Raw genomic sequence first — 21,047 nt, forward strand, 5'->3', positions numbered from 1 at the left:
AACTCATTTTAAGTTAAAAAGAAAGTTTAACGGGTTATGAAATGTTCGAGGTATATGATTTAATTCCCATCATTCAGGAAATTAAGTTTGATTAATGATAGCATGGTCAGTAAATCGGGTGATTAGGGGTTCTCTGCTGTGCCAACCATAGGTTTGAAAGATCTTTCTTGGTAATGTTGTCAATCATTTGTTCATATATCACCAAGTTTGGAAGGACAGGATTATCTCACTGCTGTATTTGCAAATATTTTCCTTATCAGTTAATTAACAATCAAAGCTGCTATTCCCCCTGTACAAACTCTTCTCAGCATCATTTAAATTTCTACACAATACCATTTAATTTAAAAACACACATAATTTGAAAACTACAAAAACATGTCTCATTTCTAACCTTTTTGGCATTACTCACATCATTAGGAATGGTGAGTTCATGGGTGCTGGCTGGTGGACTGGCATCCAAACCTGAGTTGGGGAGCAATGGGATAAGAAAGGAGGTTTAAATTGAAATAGTCACTTTAACAGAGCTGAAACCTTTTAAAGGAATATTTTGTCATTTTGGGAAATATGTTTATGTGCTTGTTGGACAAGAGTTAGATGAGTGTCAATACCACTCCCACAGTCTGTAAATTAACAGCTACAGGCAGCAGCTAGTTAGCTTTGCTTAGCACAAAGTATTGCAGTTAGGGGGAAACAGCTATTTCGGCTCTGTCCAAAAGAAACAAAATCCACCGACCAGGAAGAAAGCAGGGCTAAGCTAAGCTGTCTCCAGGCTCCAGCTTCATATTTAACAAACAGATATGAGGGTGTTACCAGTCTTCTCAGCTAACTCTTTCCTTTAAAGGTGTTGACGTTACAGCTAGCCAGGCTATTTCATCTCCAGTCTTTTAGCTAGACTAAGCTTAGCTGTTAGCTGTAATGTAGCATTAGAGCAGAAGGCCTATTGATCTTCTCATTTATCTCTTGACAAGAAAGTGATGATGTGTATTTCCCAAAATATCAAACTGTTTATAGTTTGTGACAAAAGACAGCTAGAACATATTTCAAAAAGAGAGCACATTTCTTTGAAGACCTGTGTTGATTCAATAAATCATTTTATGTGCTGATGGAAATTGTCACATCCTTTTCGATGAAAAAAAGAAACATTGAATATTACCGTTTTTAATCGGGATATGATAGAGACAGACTAATATATGGTATGTACCAATGTCTATTCAGATGTGGGAGATTGTGTGGCAGTCTGGCCAACCTCACTCACTGGAGATTTAATGGAAAATAAAGCAACCTAAATATCTGTCAGAAAAAGATGTATGCTGTCTCCAAGTGATAATTAAATTTTGAATAAACAGTTTAAAGTGAAGCCCAGTGTCAGTTTTTATTTATTTATTTATTTTTTTGTTTTGCCTTTCACTGGCGTATTATCAGACGGAGCCAAGAGAAAATATACATGAAAAAAATCAAAGAAGGAGAGAAACCACGGGGGCCAAGTCATGCTGTGCCAAAAGAGAGAGATAAGGTGCAAGGTAGGGAAAGAGAATAATATTTCTCTGGATGCAAAGAGAAGGAAGTATCTAAAGGGCCTCGTGGGTACGTACCAGGGAAAGCAGGGGTGGTCTGTCCAAGAGGGGTAAAGGGGGTTTGCTGCATAGCCAACTGGTGGAGCTTGGTCAACTGCTGAAGGGTTAGGAGGGAAAGTAGAACTAAGAGGTTACTGATACACACGTCACACCAAGAAATGAAGCCAACCAAAACTAGAGTGAAGAAACAGTGAGGAGAAGGAGGCCATGACACAGGGTGGTGGAGGACAAAAAAGTAAGAGAAAAAGAGATACGGAGAGAGGGCGATTGTTGTGATTTGATTCTTTTTTCTTTTTTTTTCACCTGTTTTCCTGCCACTTTCACATTTTCAAATGTAATTTTTTAATTTGCAAAAGGGAGACACAACTCCACTCATGAGAACACTTACCAAATGCAGGAATAATTTCATTCTCATTGATTACCATGTGTTCTTCTGGTTGGCACTTACAACTAAGACCCGGGGAACCTTTGGTTTTACATGCCTGTCAGAGCAGCTACTTACCCCCCCTGACATGGTCACAAAGCGTCCACCCCCTGCTGTGTATCATTTCCATCAGGACGGGGGGAAGACTGATGCTTTCAAGTCCTCTTCTCCTTTTAAGAGGAGTTTTAATGAGGGTGGAAGAGGGTGTCAAGCCTGCACTTGAGTGATTGTACCGTCAACCACCACCTCCACTGGCATCAATCACTGCCCAACTCTGAATTAGTGAATCTGACACAAGGTAGCTTCTGAGATGCTCTCACGACAAGGACAGATGAAGGCAGATTATTAATGGAGACTATATGGTCCACTGGAATTAAAGGGGTGTCTGCATCAAAGCTGACATTGCCTCTGTCATTTTTACCAGAAGCTACTGTTTTGCTATCCACCAGATCGGGTTTAGAGGTTGTTCCAGTGGTTGAGCAGCTGTCTAACCTTAAAGTACGAGGAAAGTGGTTTTGGAAGTGTTGATTTATGACTTGCCTCTGAACCTCCCATTTTGCTACCGTTTTTGATTATATATATATATATATATATATATATATATATATATATATATATATATATATATATATATATATATATATATATATATATATATCTATAGTCGAGATACAGGTAAAATTTTAGAAGAAAATTAAGAAGAAACTAAGAACTCACATCTGGGTGTGGTATGGCGTACTGTCCCTGAATTGTGTAGGCCTGGAAAGATGAAGAAATATAAGAAATAGCAGATTTTAGCAAATCTATTAAAAAAATAATAACATGGCATGAAGAACAAATCAGCTTGTACGTTGTAAGTTTGTAGAAACCCTGTTCACAGTTTAGCTCAAATAACCATAAAAACAATTTTTTTTTTGTAATTTTCAAAAACAGTAAATGATTTCAGTGAATGATCTACTTATCACACTTGTTATTACTGTGTTTAAAGCAGGAACATAAACAGCATGTGATATGTAGATGAATCTGAAGTGCAGTGAGACCTTCAAGTAGATTCAAGAAATCAGTGTTTGATTATATAATAAATCAGTGCAAAAATGACCTTCTGTTACTGGCAAGCAAAATCACTGTACACCCTCAGAGCACTTTATTAGGAACCTGTACACCTGCTTATTCATTTAATTATCCAATCAGCCAATCATGTGGCAGCAGTACAATTCGTAAAATCATACAGGTCAGATTCAGGTCAGGAGCTTCACATCAAAGAAAGAGGAAAAATATTGATTTTAGTGACCTTGCCCGTGGCATGATTGTTGGTGTCTGACAGGCTGGTTTGAGTGTTTCTGAAACTGCTGATCTCCTGAGATTTTTACACACAAAAGTCTTTAGAGTTTTTACTCAGAATGGATCCAGAAAGAAAAAAGAAAAACATCCAGTGAGCAGCAGCTCTGTGGTGGAAACACCTTGTTGATGAGACAGGTCAGAGGAGAATGGCCAGCCAAGGGTTGGAGCTGACAGAAAGGTCACGGCAGCTCAGATAACCATGAATTACAAATGTGGTGAGCAGAAAAGTATCAGAATGAACAACACATCCAAGCTGGAGGTGGATGAGCTACAACAGCAGAAGACCATGTCGGGTTCCTGTCAGCAGAGAACAGAAATCTGAGGCGCCGCTGGACACAGACTCACCAAAACTAGACAGATGATAACAGGAAAAAGTAGCTTGGCCCAATCTGGATTTCTGCTGAGGTAGCAGATGGTAGAGTCAGAGGCTTCAAGAGCATGAATCTATGGACCCAACCTGCCTTGTGTCAACTGTCCAACTAGGTAGTGTGGTGTAAAGTGTGGGAAAAGTTTTCTTTCATACTTTGAGCCCCTTAATTCCAATGACTCCTTGTTTAAATACCACAGTCTATCTCCGTTTTGTTGCTGACCATGTGCACCTCTTTATGGCCACAACTGACCATCCTCTAATGGCTACTTCCAGCAGGATATTGCACCATCACAACTACAAAGCAAAAGTCGTCTGTTTATTCATGAGACCATCAGTTGATATTTTGCAAGTAAATATGCATGTGGGAGATTCTCCAGTCACCAGGTATGAATCACACCTTTAGGATGTGGTAGAACAGGACGATCTGACAAGCCTGCAGACATGATGTGATGCAGTCATGTCAGCATGGAGCAGAATCTGAGAGCAAAAAAATTAATACGGCGTTCCTAACAAAGTACTCAGTGAGTGTATGTTCCAGATTATATCACTGATTCTGATTCTTCTTCTTTGGTTTTTCTGTTTATTAAATTCAAGTCTATAAACAAATCATAATCATTTGACATTTAAGTGTCAGATGTTTAAAATGCCAGTGTATGACTACATATGTGTGAACTGAAGTTAAACAGCATATTTTGTGTACAATACAAGCATCACATTCAAATAACAGCGGCGAACACAATAACAGGAACATCTGCACAGTGTGATGCAATCCAAAGTGACACCATCAAAAAACCACAGCTCCAAAAATAACCACATTGTACACTGTCTCAATAAAACTGAACATTATAAGCTTTGCAAAGGTAGCATTTATGCAGGAGGGTTGTACTGAACTGTGTTTTTATGTTGTCTAAAGGCTTCAGTTGTGTCTTATGCTTTATTAAACGACCGATGGGTATAATCTCAAGACAAAAGACAAGCTCTCAAATTGGAGTCATTACAAGTGGCAATTGGCTGTGGTTCTCACATTTATCTCTTATATTGTTACGTTTTCAAATAAATTCAACAGCTTTTGGCCCAGATCTGTAACTAAATTATCTACATTAGCTGGACGGGCATTAGTATGTGCCCTGCATTCTTGCTGGTTACAGGTACAGCTCCCTCCCGCCCCTAACAGTGACTGCTGGGACACACACATCAAACTGACCCTAGGCCGACCTCCCTAACATTTCTGTGGCAGTATGATAATGTCACCCACTACTGAGAGTGGACAGTCACATCTGCGTGACCGCAAAAGGTTGCTTGTCAAGACAATATAAACACATGTTATTTTTGTGTTGGAACACACAACTAATGCTGTAATTTTTCCAATGAGGGCAGCTTCATTTGTGAAGTTGTGGTGGCATGCAAGTGTGCACAAAAGCAAGGAGGCTTGCAGTAACAGGCGGTGGCTGACGCAGCAGTAAAAGTCTCAGGTTGGCTGTAGGCACACACTAATGAGCTAAAGCTAGCTCAGCTCTTACCTGGCCACCAGAAAAAATGACTGGGGTGGAGGCCGGCTTTGGGCGATAGGGGATGGTGGCACCTTTTGGTGGGGACTAGGAGAGAGAGAAGAGAGGAGATGCAGAGTCAGTCTGAGGCAGGCTGTGGTTCTATTTGAAAAAGATAAATGCTTATTTAAAAGCATAGCTCTCGTGTCTGTACACTAAACATGTTAGCTTAGTTTAGCAATAAAGACTAGAAAAAGGGGGAAACAAGTAGCCTGACTCTGTCCAAAGGTAACTGAGAGTTTGATGAAAGGAAAAAAAAAGAAATTAATGCCATCTCATATCTATTCATGAAATATGAAGCTACAACCAGCAGCCAATTTGCATAGTTCTGCAATAAGACCTGAAAAAAGGGGCTATCAGCTAGCATGGCTTTGAATGAAGGTAACCCCCCCCCCCCCCTTTTGGACAGATAAGACAGAGCTATTGATCCTCTCAGCTAACTCTCTGCAATAAAGCTAATGAGGATATTTCTCAAATTGTCTAGTTCCTTAAAATATAAAATATAATGCAAAAAAAAATATGAAAGAATAAAAAAAATAAGACCCGGCATGAATGAAACATGATAATCCCAGATTAAATGCATTGCCACGTCTCTATTTTCTTTGCAAATGTATGAGCTTTTCTTCCTGAGACGGCAGGCAGGTGGATTCAGTGAGAAAGCTAAGGAGTTCCAGTTTGCAGGCTTACCATAACGACACAGAGTCACTGATTCATGCTGTGCTGCAGAAACAACGCTGTTCAAGACAGTGGAGAGGGCTTAATCAGATTTCCTCTGTGGCTGCTGTACTGTGTACCCATTTATGTGCGGTATGTGCTTCAAATACGAGATGAAGACACAGCAATGGTGTTCTTGATGTAACACAAACAAGCCTGGGCCTTCCTGAGAGAAAACTGAAGAAGCCTCTTGGATGAGAGGTGAAACACCTTTAAGTCTCTACAATCCAGTCCAGCTGCACTCGATTCAACTTGTGTTGGATAACAAAGAACTGGATGAGTGAGAATCTTCACATATGTTTTCCTGACAGTTCTGCTGCATAGTTCCCTTATGGTTCTTACAATTACTTCCTCTAAACTGTAATGTGATGATTTAAGTCATAACTCTCTAAGTATCTACACTGCAAATAATTCCTGAGTTACTTTCTCATGACTACCCAATAATCTCCCTTTTAATGCCTCCAGTACAAAAGCAGATTGCTAGTCAAGATGACTTTTATAGACATCCAGGTGTGTCTGACCTAGGTGTTGACTAACTTGTACTTTTTTTTTTCTTTTTCTGAAGGAAATGTTCACCACTCAGTGCCATTCAAAAGCTGATTCCTGGGAACATGTGTTTTACTGCTATAAACTGTGAATGTCATGAGTCAGAAATGCAGCACAACCCAGAGTACTGTTGAATAATGGTTTTCTTAAGGTGTATGAGAATAACAGAACTTCATTCTTAGTATCATTAACAGTAAAATTCAAACAGTTTTGCTAAATCTTGTTATACTCTACCTCCAGCATAACCACACAGATTTGTTTGACACACTGGATGATGGCCTCTGGGGTCCCGGAGATTGTCACTGCACGTTCTGTGGAGTTGGGCAGCATGTCCCCTGCCACCTGAACCTGGGCCCCTGTGGACTGGAGTAAAGTAAGGGACTTTTATGAGACCTTGACAGGATTCAGTTTTAACTCATACAGGCTGTGCTGTGCTCTGAAAGGTCCCACAGGAATTCACTTCCACAGGAAAGCACATTGATATTGAAAAGTGCTCATTCTGCCAATCATCCATCATCATCCAACTCTTCCTGGAGAAGCCTGTATAAAAGACTCTAGTCCTGTATCAACACTTTTTCAGGATCTGAAAGAGCACCATGATTGGTAAGCTTCTTGTGATGGGCCATGTGGGAGCACAGCATGCTGCCTTTAGGACCAGAGTAACAGGCCTCTGCTTTTAGCTCCAGATGACATCAACCTGAAGGCAGGAGTGACGCACTCTCTCCACTCTTTCAGCGCTGGGGCTTTTCAACAGATTATGTTCATGCTGGTCATTAGGGGACAGCTAATGTCACTAAGTTTTTTTAGCCCAGCTGGGGTGTGGCTATGTCTTCAATATCCCAACAATTATGTGCTTGCTTTTAATTAAATTTTGTACAGATATTCAGACGAATCATGCTGACCTTGGTGAGGATTAAGGATGGATTGGCATGAAATGTGGTACAGATATCCATGGTCCTGAGAGGAATGATTTTGGAGAGTCCAAAATGTAGCAGCACTGTCCTCTACACTGACCACACCCAATACCACAGCTGGGTGTGGTCAGATGTGGGCAATTGTACTTGTTACCCCACCTAACTGTAATGTAGCGTTGCTCTACAATGGTATCCTACATTACTGCTGCAGTGTGGAGGAAGCATGTAAATAGGATTATTAGAGTGAGTGCAGTTACTTTTTTAAATTGTCCATCAGAGTATGTTAGTATGCTGAGAGTGGAAGTTAAAAAGTAAAGCCCAAACACAGCTGTGCTGGAGTGCAGCCTCACAGATATACTAACATGGCTCTCGACTCATAAGCCCCATTCGGAGGAGATTAAGAGCACAGGGGGAGGTGGGGAACAAAAAAAATTCAGTGGGCTCCTCAGTGTTGTTCAGGAAGGCATTTTAACCAATGGTGAATTGCTGAATGTGTTCTGTAATAGATGTGGACCTTCACCAGCCCTCACTGGGGGAGGGTTGAAGGGGAGGCACAGAGGGAGAAATGCGAGGCAAAGATGATGTGTGAGGTAAATTTGAGTCAAAAAATCATACTGCTTCTAATGCGTCCCAAATAAATGTACATACAAGTGCTTGGAAATCATAGAAAAATGATGCCTCTGTATCTTCAGGTTTTGAAGTTGTGATTCAGTGATAGCTGTTTGTACATCCATTGACACACTGTAAACAAGAACTGCTAATACCTATATCAGCATTCTTTTAATGATGCTAGTTTTCCCAGCTGTAAGCAAATACAGGCTTAAAAAACAGAGCTCTTATTAGAATACCAGTGGCTACCTGATTATTTTGGCATTTATTGTGTTTGCAATATTAGTCATGATTTCAGTTGGAATGATAATTTTTGCATTTCATTTTTGTTGAAAATTTTGAAAAATGATAATGGTAATATGATTTTTTGTTGGGGCCTGCACCAAACAAGCATGCTCCTTTATGATTTGTAGGCCCGGGCATCTCTGTAGCCCTACAACACCTATGGTGCTAACAATGCACAGCAATGTTTTCACACATTTACCTTTAACAAAACAACTGCAGCTCCTGTGATCTGGATATAGCACTTTCAATTAATAATGCAGCACTACTCTGCTGATAGCTGCAATTCATAGTCATCACAACGGTTCCACAACACAGCTACATATTAGTATTAGCATTTTTTCCATCTTTTGTTCTAGCAAAAACCTTTTTGACTTCCTCTATTTTCACACAAAAGTGAAAGTTAACACTGAGCTGATTAAAAAAAAAAAATGTTCCAGGCCTGATTTAAATGACAGGAAGACCAGCAAGTTCTCTGAAAAACAGCAGAGAATTGTGGGTGTAATTATTTCTGGGGTGGCAGTGAAAAATGACCCAAATAGGTCCTCTGTACAGGATCAAAATTGTTGAACAGCAACAGGTGATGTTGAAATTTCATCCCTACCTCCCCGACAGAAATAAATGCAGTCTGAACAGGGCTTCAGTCTTAGTTATAGACTGTAGATGTAGGCTATCGATTCCCATGTGTGTTTTGCACCCCTTAAGCCTCCCATAGATGGGGCACGCATCTGACTTTGCACCATTAACCTTGTAGAACCAATGAGAGGACAACACCTCTGTGACCCAGAACAAACGTCAGGATAGTCGTGCTTCTACTGGAGCCCTCCAATCATGTCACCTTGCCACCCTTCATGTCACTTAGCTTAAGAAAGACATATAAATATCTTTTAATGAGTACGGCCACTTAGTCCATCCTCATTGGCTAAACTGACAAAATAAAAAGGTCAGAGTGTCGTCATCCAGAGATGAACGGGCAAACAGAACATGTGATGTAGCCAAGAACATTTGGCTGCACTGCATGTTCTGTTTGTCTCACATAAAGAAACAGGTTGAAAATGGGAAAAAGCCAGGCTCTAGCATCTGCTTAGTAAAAATATCCATATCATACCTCTCTCATTTCTTTTATTTTGGAGCCTCCTTTTCCTATGAGGGAGCCACACTGGCTGGCTGGCACTACAAGCCTTAAGGTGACGGGGGGCTTGCTGGTCGCTGGGCTGTTGCTCATGGAATTTATTATGTCCTGAGAAAATGAGAACATATAATGTTTATTTTGCAAGGGCAATATTTTCTCAATGCGACTGAGGAGAGCAGCAAGGTTTTCCTGTAAATAACAAGCGCTGCGGCCAGGCAGCGCAGACTTCACACCGGTCACAGACGACACAGCAGTGGGTCTCCTCTTGCAAGTGCCAGTCACAGTGGATGAGTGTGTCAATTAGATGAGTGACATCAAAGACGCCAGATCAGAGGGAGAGATAGCTGTAAGGAGATGATTTAAATTCACCTATTACAACCAAGTGGCACTGATATCTGTCACAGTGACGCACTGTGCACCTTATGCATCTCTTTGCCCTGTGAGAAAAACAACTGGAGGTTTGTGTAAAATGGAAATATTATACAAACTAAGCTGTGGTCTGGTAATGCACAGACGGATCTTGGTGTCAGCTGTTTCAAATTGAGATGGCAATGCAGGCAGAAAGAACCGTTGGAAATATAATGACAGTTAACACTAATCTAAAATGACACAAATGAACTCCTGGCAGTCTGCAGTCTTTGTGTGCACAGGAAGAGGACAAAAAGGACTGGAAATCCTATTGGACTCCATCATTGCATATGCCTCGTGAGCTGAAACGTCAGTTTGTTAAAGTACACGAGACATGACAGAGAGAAAATGCTGCTATTAATCATACCTCCTCAAATTTGTAGGCAATCATGGCGAAAGCCTTGAAGATGGTGTCTGTTGGTCCGGTGATGGTGACAATCCTCTCCGGACAGTTGCCCTCAGAAATATTGATTCGTGCTCCACTCTGGAAAAATAATGCACTCATTGTTGGAGTCAGTATAGGTGATGTGAGACCTTAATCCTGAAATGCATCTGGACCAAATAATAATAATAATAATAATAATAAATAAATGAGTTTGACAGTAATTTTAAGCTATTTTGTATTGTTTATTTATTTACGTGTTATTACTTGTTCGTGTTATCTAATAAATTAAATGATGCTTCTAAATACTGAAACTCACCTCTTCCCGCATCTTTTTTACTGTCTCCCCTTTCTGGAAAAAAGGGAAAATCAGTAATTAAAAATCATTCAAGCGTGGTTTGAGTGTGAATATGGGCATAGACATGTGTGAGCTAATAGAAATTCATACCTTTCCAATTATGCTTCCGACTTCCTGCAGTAAAACACAAAAAGGAGAAAACAATCAGGATTCATCAAAGAATCTCCCGGATAAATTTACACTATCAAACCTGCTTACTGTTGTTTTTCCCAGACAAGGTGTGAAACAGTATGGGGGCACAGCTACACGGTGGTGTCAAGGGCCACACTTTTCATACGCATGTAATCACTCTTCATGAGCTTGGAGTGGCACAGTGGGGAGAGGACAGAGGGGCAGCGCTGGCTGCAAGCGTCAACGCTCCCCGACATGTCCTCTGTGACTGCGATGGTTACATCCACTGTGATGTTTAAGCTGCAGGACAGTTGTTGTTCAGAGCGACGTTTTTCCCCAAAACATCCATTTATATCTATCAAGCCCTGCAGTATGCAAAGTCACACAGCAGAAACACTTTGCTGTTGCGCTCTAATATAATCTTTATTCCAGGTCTGAAACAATTAGGTATCACTCACATTTCACAAGTAGACTGAAACTAAGCTTCAGTAAAAACAGTTTACTGCTTAAGTTAGGCTTTAACTTCATCCTCAAAACCTGGGAAAACAACAGGAAGACTAAAGGAGAGCTCCTGCGCCACAAACAGCTACAACAACACTGATATTCAACAACCAGCTGCATCAAAATCAATACACTCTTCATCAGTGAGATTCCATTCTTCCACTTTAATATTTCTTTGTATGTTCGCCTTTAGTTTTGATAACAGATTCGATCCTCCTGGGCATGGATGATTGCACAATTCTGTGGAGAGATGTTCTGTCATTCTTCACCGGTGATTCTGTGCAGCTGCTCCTTGCTGGAGGGGGTTTTGTTTCTGTACCTTATTCTTTAAAATACTCCAGAGTTTTTCTATTGGATTCAAGTCAGGGGACAGACTTGGCCAGATCAAAGTTTTCTCCTCTTTCTTCTTTACAGACTCTTGTGTGAGTTTCACAGTGTGTTTAGGATGATTGTCATATTTGAAATTTCCTCTCCTGCCAAGCATCTTGAGACCGGGAGTCATCGTTTCATTCAGTATTTGTGTATAAATGTCATCTCCCCTACACCTGTTGGACTCATGCAGCCACGTATCAGCACAGACCCACCTCCATGTGTTGCTGTGGTGATCCTGGCTGATCCAAACACTTGTATTTGATTTCATCTGACCACAGAATGTGCTGCCAACATTCATCAAGCCTCCGTCCCTACATGTTGACGTCGAGCAGTGTCCTTTACACCGTCTGATCAGTCAGTGAAACACCAATTTCCACAGATAATCTTTGGGCTAAATGAGAAGCAATCGCCCGTCTGCGTTTCAATGTAAGTTTGTATAAATAGTGAACTGTATGTGGCATCATGTTTCATCAATTGCCACTGCGCCTTTTGTTATTAGTAGTATCATTCTTCCTGTGCCTCCTAACCACTGCGTTTCAGCTCATGTTCACTGATGGACTTGGACCCTCTCCCATTTTTATCAAGTCTCACAGTCTGGTCTCTTTCTTGTCTCTGAATCTGAAGATCAAATACCCTATACTTCAATTTAAAAATAATAAGATTATTGTAAGATGGTACAGTCCACAAGACCACCAAGTCTTTCAGACATCAAAACAAAAGTGTGAGAGAGAGGAAGTGGCAGGCACATGCTGTGGGCAAGTCTGGAAGAAACATGTCTGGAGAGAAGGCTACAGCCCATTTGGATCAGTGGGGTGAAGGGTGAAGGGATGGTGCTGGCAGGGTACCTGCACCCAGACCATGCTCGCACAATAGCCGCAGGGTTTTTGCTGAGGAAGACAGATGTGGGTCATGCTGCCAAAGTCCTCCCCCGTGGCAGTTGTACGCCATCTTCTGGCAGGCTGTAGGGGTCTGTCTGGGCCAGTCTGGCTGCAGGGTTATTCAAACGATCACCAGGTCACCAGACTCTGGACTTCCTGCTTGAGCGGCCATGCAGCGGGTGAATTCTTGAGCTGCCAACTGCTTGGCACACAAAACAAAGGGAAGATGTTGGCTCCAGCCTTCACGGTGCACACCACACCAATATGGCCAGAAATGTGTGGTGTTGGTTTTACAGCTGTCTAGCTGCCAGGACACCTCCCTTAAGACACAGCCATTGAAACAGAGAAACTGCTACATAACCTTTAGTCTATTTCACACATACTTTGCCCTTTAACAAACTCTATAGACTTAAAAAAAAAGTGATTGCAGCTTAGTTATTGCAAATTTGTGGACCACAGTTTTAGCACCTTACTGCAGGAGGGGCAGGAAAGCAAAAGCCACATTAACCAAGCATGAATGATTGCACATAAGCAGGCCAACGCATGCATGCACACACACACAGACACACACCAACTCTGACAACCTCTTAAAGAGAAGGGGTTGAGGGGAGGAAGAGAGGCATGCTACACATAAGTGCCTGAAAAACAAACATGAACAAGATGTTGGTGCCCACTTATGGGTTAAACACTACAGCCTGGGAAATGTGAGAAAACACAGCGGGCTAATAAGAACTGAGCAGAGTCGAAAGCAGAGAAAAACCGTAGTGGTGGCCCGTCCACTCTTTCGGTCTGGAAGTGCAGTTTTTATTTCTGAAGGCCGATGAGCCACAGTGATTCCAGGCATGTGGTCTCTTTAACTATTCAGTAAAGTGAAGGACTTTAATGAATGAACATCGGAAAGCTAAATACAGTTGCTGTCAGTTTATGAGCACAGAGACGTTCTTGGCAGAGCAGAGAGCACCAGTGTGCCAAAGTTTAAGAAGCTGAAAACTACACTGGAAGCAGCAGCACCAAAACCTCAGGTGCCATGTTTTATTCCCAGTAAATCCAACAGAACAAAGCTCATTAACAACTTAAAGGCCCCTGGAATAAAGACAAATTCCCCATATATTATTTCTCACTTTATCCACAGCCAGTATAAGACTCAGTGCCTGCCTACTTTTCCATGCATGAGGAGGCGGATGGTGAGAGTGACATTGAGGCCGCCCTCTGACTGGACTTTGGTGGGCTCCATGCTGGAGGGGAGGTAAGAGCGGTCCTGGAATGGGATGTCCTCAGAAGGAGAAGGAGTAGGGTGGTATTCCAGCCAGCCAGTCACCTGCAAAACGCAACATCACATAAAAACACATTAACACTGTATTTATCTATACATTGAAACAGGCAGAACACACAAGGTGATGCAAGCTTCAGTTCTGTTGCATAAAACTACAACACCTAAGACTGCAGGTTGCCGTGCCACATCTATATTCAAGCTGTGAAACTCACAGAATGGTTAGTTTCTAATTTTACTACATGTTACTTTAACACCACATGAGGCTTTCAAGCATTTCAAGTGCTGGGTCTTTAATTAATGCATACTGCAACTGTGCATTAGCTCTTGACAGCATGTATTTTTCATGTCTTCACACGTGCAATAAGATCATTTTTTTCTCTAAATGCTTATATTAAGAAAAAAAAAACGCGTGGTGGCTTGTCATTCAGGAGCCTTACAGGTCATAACATCTCCTGCTGCTGCTGATACTCAAGCCAAAAAGGTGGGCTAAAAATAAAACAGTGGTGTGTCTGCAAATACAACACAGTGAGCCATCACTCTTATGAAGTCCCCACACAATGTTTGCCCCATGAATGATACATGATTGTGCCTAGAAAGTCTGTTGATAGCCAAATGTAATTAGGTTCACTTCCCCCTGCTATTTTTCTTATCTATTTGCTGTCTGAAAATGTCAAAATTTAAAATCATCATAACTCAGACAGGACTGCACCAGAGATGAACTAAATGATGTTAATGACTGCATCAACTAAAGTCCTGAACACGAATCTATTCTTTGCAATAATGTTCATGTAAATGTGCAGTGCAATGACTTGCAGAACACTTAGTGGCAAAGTCCTCTACTGTAAAATGCTCTTTTTCTCTGAGTCAGACACTAAAGGTTTCCTGCAGCGGCTTCATTACAGTCAGTCAAATTACTTTACCTCCCGTTGGCAAAGCGGGCAGTCTGTATGGCTGTGCAAAAAAAAGTGGTTTGTAGAATAAGTTATAAAAAATGACCCAGTGTTGTGTTCATTGGAACTTGTTTGTAACTTGCAAAGTCGACATCCTGCACTTATATGTTACGGAGAAATAATTTAAAGGTCCAACATTCTATAAAGTTAGTTTTCCAAGTCTTTTATATATTAATACTGTGAAAGTATCAAAGTGCTCAGTCCACACAGAAATGCACACAGCCTGAATTCAGAGACTGGGCCTTAAAAAGAGCCATCTTCTGTAACTTTGTGATGTCACAACTGAACAGTCGCTGCCCTCATCCAGGTGGGCATTCTCTGAGTGTTTGGTTTCTCTGAGTTTTTACCTGAAATCTGCAATATTTTTACTCGATCACTCAGAAAACAGTCAGCGAATCAGAGGGAAGACTCAGAGAAGAGGCTCTGAGGGAAGACTCAGAGCCTCTTCTCTGATTGGCTCACTGACCAGTTGTTACTACAGCTGCAGAGAGAGGCCTGAGAGAGGAGATGTAAAACTACACTGAGATGGAAATCAACACTTCAAATAAAACACAGGAAAAGTGTAAAATATGGCCAGAATAAAAGTAGAATAAAGGAGTTTCTGCATGGTTGCCAAGTTAGGACTGAGCTTTATTTATGTGAATTTAAATATCTCCTGAGCCGTGTGATACAGAAACTGATCTGCCCTAGTGGCTTCAGCAGCTACCACTTTGGTGTTGCTCACTAACCCTGTGGCTATTGTCCTATCACACAAACAACAAGGATCAAAATGTTCATTTCAAATCATCCACCGATATGTCACCCACTCAACTGACTCTCTGCTGTTATCATTAACTGCACAAGTCTATTATTCAGTTTTCAGAATACAGATATCAAATGGCCCCAGGTATTCTCTTCCAATCTCTTACTCTGTAGACTGAAGTTGGGCTGTTCTGGGGTTTTTGGTGGCTTGTTTGGTCTACAAACAAATTCTAATTTTCAGTCAGACACAACCTGAGGCTATTTTGTTGTTTTGTGCCCATTTGAGAAAAAAAGGACATAAAACCCTCACCTCCTGTGTTCTCCTAAAATACAGGCTACATTCTGTGTTTTAAGTTATTAGTGGAAAAAAAATCCTATTAGAAAGAAAAAATATTAGAAATATTAGACTCAACAGATTTGAATTTTGAATCCGCAACTGAATACCACATTTTGAAATTTAAATGTTCTTTAATGAGATTTTAAACAATAATATAGCAGTAAACAGTTATTTTCTGTGTAAAGATATAGTGGAGTAATGGCGTCCTGAGCAGAGGGCTAAGTCACATCCCTTCTGTGTGTGTTGTAATCTGAGTTTCAATGTTCATTGTTTTGGTAGCTGGCAGTACATGTATGATATGATAGTGATAGTGATAGTGCATATACATGTTCGTGCGTGTGGATCCCTCCTGTTAAACCATTGTTCCTCTTCACATTTATAACCACACAGGCACCGCCCACATGTTAGATGACACAGTGCAGGAAGCAGCGTCAACCTCCGACAAAGAATGAGACTGAGACCAGAGAACAGGCGGACTGGCCGTGGGGACTACCATCTCGAATCCTGGTCTGCTGGTGGTGACAAAGCGTTTGTTTTGGTCTGAGGTGCTGGTGGTCTAGTGCAACATCTAGTGGCAGTGATGATCGTCTGCACAACCTTTAATCACTATTGAATATTTAGTGTTGACATTTAAATGCAACTGAATTTATTGCAATGAAATATCTGACTTTGAAAAACATTTTTCTGATTTTCCACAATAGTCAAATTCAAGATATTAAATCCCTGGTAATGTAGTAATTGTCTGTGCAATTATAATGATACAGAGGTTCCTGCCTAAATGTACAGTAAGATGTGGTGTGCTGAAGTTGTGAATGTGTCTCCCTGCAACACACATACACACTAAACATGGTGGACAGGGCCTACCTTTACACAGTATGTGACTTGTGATTGTTTGCAGGCCATGTACAGGGTCTGGTTGTTGGCTTGTTTAGGTTTTGAGTTCATGTAGAATGGTTGGCTTTAAAAATTAATTAGAAAATTATTGCTGCAGGCTACTTTTTATCATTACTGTCGCAGCTGGATCTTAAAGCCACCTGGTGTCTGACGTCAACACTTCCACATCATAACACCAGTTTACCATTGCCACATTACATCATTAAAATAAGGTCTGATGGATCTTTTGCTATCTCCTTTAGCCTTTAGCCGAGGAAACGCATGACGATCAAGAAAGAAGACGCAGCTGTGCCACTGTTTCTTGTTTTAGCAGGAAATGTATGACAGTTTCCATCTGACTCATTTGTCCAGAGAACAGTAACAGTGAGTATTCAGCTGCTCTAATGACCTCCTGCAGTGCCTTGGTATGCACCCTAAGTGTTTGTGTGACTTTCATAGTACTGTGGATTCCCTTTTCTGATTCCTTACAAATACTGTATTTGTTTATAAAAATGTCAGTCAGGCACAGAAGAGTTTTGCACAGAAATTTAATCGAATAAGTATCTGAAATCATCTGCAAACGACTTTAATTTATTTCATACAGTTGAACATTTTGCACAGCCGGTATTTGGCAGGAGGAAAAGACAAAAAACTGTTCCTAACCTTTTCTTAATTTGACATATAATTCAAATTATAGATATATACGTATATAGTATATGCAAAGCTGCCAATTTGGTGCACGTATTGTTGGGCTCAGTGCTTTTTGCACCTCATGCTGATGCTATTTTTACAAACCAACTAGCAAAACCTAGTGAACAATGAAAGAAAGCCTGATGTGGCGGCTTTTAAAATTGGCAAAACAAAACAACAAAAGCCTATTCATGTAAAAGTGACCGCCTTGCTCCGGGTCTAATGATCGCAGTGTGTTTGCTTAAAGGTGGCAGACAGCAGGATGTGTGCAGAATCAAAGGTGCTAACAAGCTCATGTGTCAAATAACGTTGTTGATTCTGTCCATCCATGGATCTGTTCACTCCAGTGAACTTCTGAAGAGAAAAACTGAAAAACTGCTGGAATATTAATGTTGGTCTTGCTAGAAGAATGTACGTGCTTGTTCGCCTTGATGCGGGGGAGGGGGGGGGGGGGGGGGGGGGGTTGATTATTGTTTACTGAATCTTATCGTGGTGTTACCATGTTCTTCATTTATGTCACTGTCTACAGCCCACAGTGCTGCGCTGAAATACTGTTTTTGGTATTTCTGTATTTTTCCTTTCTGTTTGAAAAGTTACTAATTAGTGTGTTTAAGGGTCACAGTATACAGTATGACCTGATGTATTTATTCCGCTGTTTTACTTTTGGAACATATAGCCAAATGTTTAGGGCGCATACCAAGTGGACGCAAATGCTCTGAGCAGGTGAGTCCCCGGTTCGACTCCCAGCTAGCCAGACTTAAGCTGCATGTCATTCCCCTTCTTCCCCATTTCCTGTCACTCTTCACTGTCCTATTTCATAATAAAACACATCAAATCGCCAAAAAAAACAACAAAAAAAAAAAGATTTGAGATTTAGCTACATGCAGTATATGACGCTAACACCAGGTGAGAATGATTTTAAAAGCAATGAGAACACGTTTGCCTCTTTAAAGTCATTGGGCCTGTCAGCCTCAGCACGCAGCTCATGAAGCTTGAAGGATTATAGTACTGTGCAAGAACTGAAAGGACTAAAAGTTATGTGAGGATGCTTTAAAAAAATAACACCATGAATAGTTTTCATTTATTAATTAACTAAGCGCATTAAGCAGAAAAACCTCAACATGATACACAACATCTGCATCTTAGGAGAGTTTGGTTTGGCCAAGTTTGTTTCTCCTCCCTTTCACAGAGTAAAAGAGCTGCAGCCATTCTCATTCCTTTCTTTTTGAAATATGAAGAAAAGGCTTGAGATGCATTCATCCTGATCACAGACTCAGATCCTCAAACATGTAACTATTCCTTATGTTGAAAATGATGTGCAGAACACAGATATCAGCTGTTCTCCCACTGGAGAAACCCTTGATCTGAATCATAAAGTCTGGAGACTCAGGGAAACATTTGCATTCTTTCCTACTGAGAGTCTGATTTGTTTGCTTCTCCCTGGAGCGCAGTGGTTGATTGTTTCATCTATACATATCATATTTATTTTAATTTTTGTATACTGTGGCATTTGTTGTTGTCTGATGTTGTTGTTTGGAGTGGGATTTTTCTTTCGTTTGCCTTTCTTTGTTGTTGCTAATGAGTGTGTATGTGTTTGTTGAGGTTTAAAAATCAATAAAAGTAATGACAAAAAAAATAGAAAATTGGCATGACAACCTTATCCTTTAAAATAGCACCACTTCTCAGAGATTCACTTCTGCACAGATTCCTCTGTGGATTGAGTCTGTCTCAGTGTCTCCTCATGTGATCCCAGACCGACTCCATAATGCTGAGATCAGGGCTCTTTGGAGGCCAGACCATCTGTTTCGGGACTCGTTGTTCTTCTAGTCACTGAAGATAGTTCTTTAGGACTCTGACTTTATGTTTGGAGTTGTTGTCATGCTGCAGTTTGAATTTGAGACTGATCAGATGCATCTCTGACAGTACTGCATGATGGGTAAGAATCTAACCTGCCTAAAACTTTTGCACAGTTTTCTCCACTGGTTACCTGGCAGGCTCAAGAAGATGGGAGTTCCTGCATCTAGCCAAGAAAAAGTCATGCACATAATCCCCTGAAAAACAACAGCTATTCATTTTTACGCTTCAGTTTTTATGCATATTAAACAAACAAGATATGATATGCTGATGAGTTAGATGTAGAGGTGCTGGGAGGTGTCTGTTTTTACCTTTGGACAAAGCCAGAATAGCTGTTTCCCCCCTGTTTCTAGTCTATATGCTAAGCTAACTGTCACCACACTGTTATATAGTACAGATATGAGTGTTATGAATTGTCTCATCTAAATCCCAGCGAGAAAGCTAAGCAGCATATTTTACAAATTAGACAAGACGAAGAAATTAGGATGACTTTTAGAATACAGCTAGATGACACATCATTCAAAACTGTCATGTTGGTTGTTATGTAGTGCTCCAGCTGCACATTGGCATTCCCCGTGATTAATTTGTTTCTTCCAAATATAATTTGTAGCCATTGCTTGAGTGGAAAACATCTACACTTTAAAGAGCAAATTATTACTACATCTCAGCCATTATCCCAGTCAGTCAGGCGAAGCAAGGTGTTTTTTTTCTTTGACAGCTGATGGACAACTTGACAGTTTCAACGTAGGCTCATCAGGGTAACAGTGATTCTCTACCCTATTTAATGTGCTGCTGCTTTGCTTATTTTTATCCCCAGACTTTAACAGTAATGAATCATGGGACATGTATGACCAGTGACTATCAAGGCCTCAGGAATATTTTAAGGGTGGAGGTGGGGGAAGAGGGTCAGATTATTTGTTTGGAAAAGATCATTAAAAGATCATTAGTGTAATGATCTAACTAATACTTCACTAGACACACACACTGAAATAGACACACACTCACTCACACACACACACACAGACACATATATAAAGCACAGACACACATATAAAGCTTCTCATATGTGTATGTTTAACTGATAAGTGTCTTTGCTGATGGTTCAGAGGAAGGACTGAATGTCCAATTCATCACTCCCCATGTCTATTCATGGTGTTTCCAAGGACAACCAGGTTATTAGGGATGCAATTATCCTCTGACATACATTGAAATCACAGCAGTAGCATAAACCTTGATGTCAAGCAGGAAAAGGAATAAAGAAAACCTCAAATGACAAAAGCCACAGAATTACAGTAGCCTCCAGGTTTAAAATGGATCAGCTGCAAACATTTTGATATACTTTGATATACTATTGTTTTTGCTGCACTTAAAACAAGATAGGAACTGACACAAGAATATATATGCAATATGCACCATCAAACACACAGTAGACTGTATTGGCTCCATAAAGCCATACTGTATCTGTTTCCTATAGCTTTTCTGCGAAAATGCCAGCTGTCAAATGGCTCTTTGTTTAATGCTGCACATTATTGCACATATGCAAGAGCATTACCATAGTTAGTGACTCATGTAATGTTGCTGAATTGACTTTAAATTTATGGATTCCACAGTCACACAGAAGACATCTAGATGAAAGCCCCTCATCTTAACCATGCAATTTTTTTGGTCTGTCGACCAGTGAAACGGTTAGACCTTTGTTATGTATGTAGCACTCTCTTACTCTGCCTCTTCATTAAAAAATATTTTCAGAGTCCCTGGACTCATGAAGGCTGCACAAATGAGCAGTTATAACGGTGTCAAATCTCCTGACCAGCAGAGCACGCTATGCTTCTAAATATAGCAGAGGACCAATTAAGTGCATTAGCT

General features: G+C 40.6%; 1 protein-coding gene across 4 annotated transcripts in view; it reads right to left on the reverse strand.

Moving 5' to 3' along the window:
- Positions 1–21,047, reverse strand: part of LOC139624894 (poly(rC)-binding protein 3) — a 67,590-nt gene that overhangs the window by 5,810 nt on the left and 40,733 nt on the right. For 2 of the 4 annotated variants that reach the window (XM_071484553.1, XM_071484411.1), the window contains exons 6-15: positions 13,623–13,781; positions 10,692–10,715; positions 10,563–10,595; positions 10,229–10,345; positions 9,430–9,561; positions 6,751–6,879; positions 5,230–5,304; positions 2,716–2,757; positions 1,593–1,668; positions 410–462 (exon numbers count right to left, since the gene is read on the reverse strand). In XM_071484553.1, the coding sequence (XP_071340654.1) occupies positions 410–462; positions 1,593–1,668; positions 2,716–2,757; positions 5,230–5,304; positions 6,751–6,879; positions 9,430–9,561; positions 10,229–10,345; positions 10,563–10,595; positions 10,692–10,715; positions 13,623–13,697 (756 nt within the window). In that variant the 5' untranslated portion in view covers positions 13,698–13,781. Of the gene's footprint in view, positions 1–409; positions 463–1,592; positions 1,672–2,715; positions 2,758–5,229; positions 5,305–6,750; positions 6,880–9,429; positions 9,562–10,228; positions 10,346–10,562; positions 10,596–10,691; positions 10,716–13,622; positions 13,782–21,047 lie in introns of all 4 variants that reach the window. The other 2 variants (XM_071484501.1, XM_071484324.1) reach the window with 1 other exon arrangement.

The sequence above is a fragment of the Trachinotus anak genome, unplaced genomic scaffold (assembly GCF_046630095.1).
Source record: "Trachinotus anak isolate AG129_WGS33_773 ecotype Australia unplaced genomic scaffold, CSIRO_AGI_Tana_v1 ptg000001l, whole genome shotgun sequence".
Taxonomy (NCBI): Eukaryota; Metazoa; Chordata; class Actinopteri; order Carangiformes; family Carangidae; genus Trachinotus; species Trachinotus anak.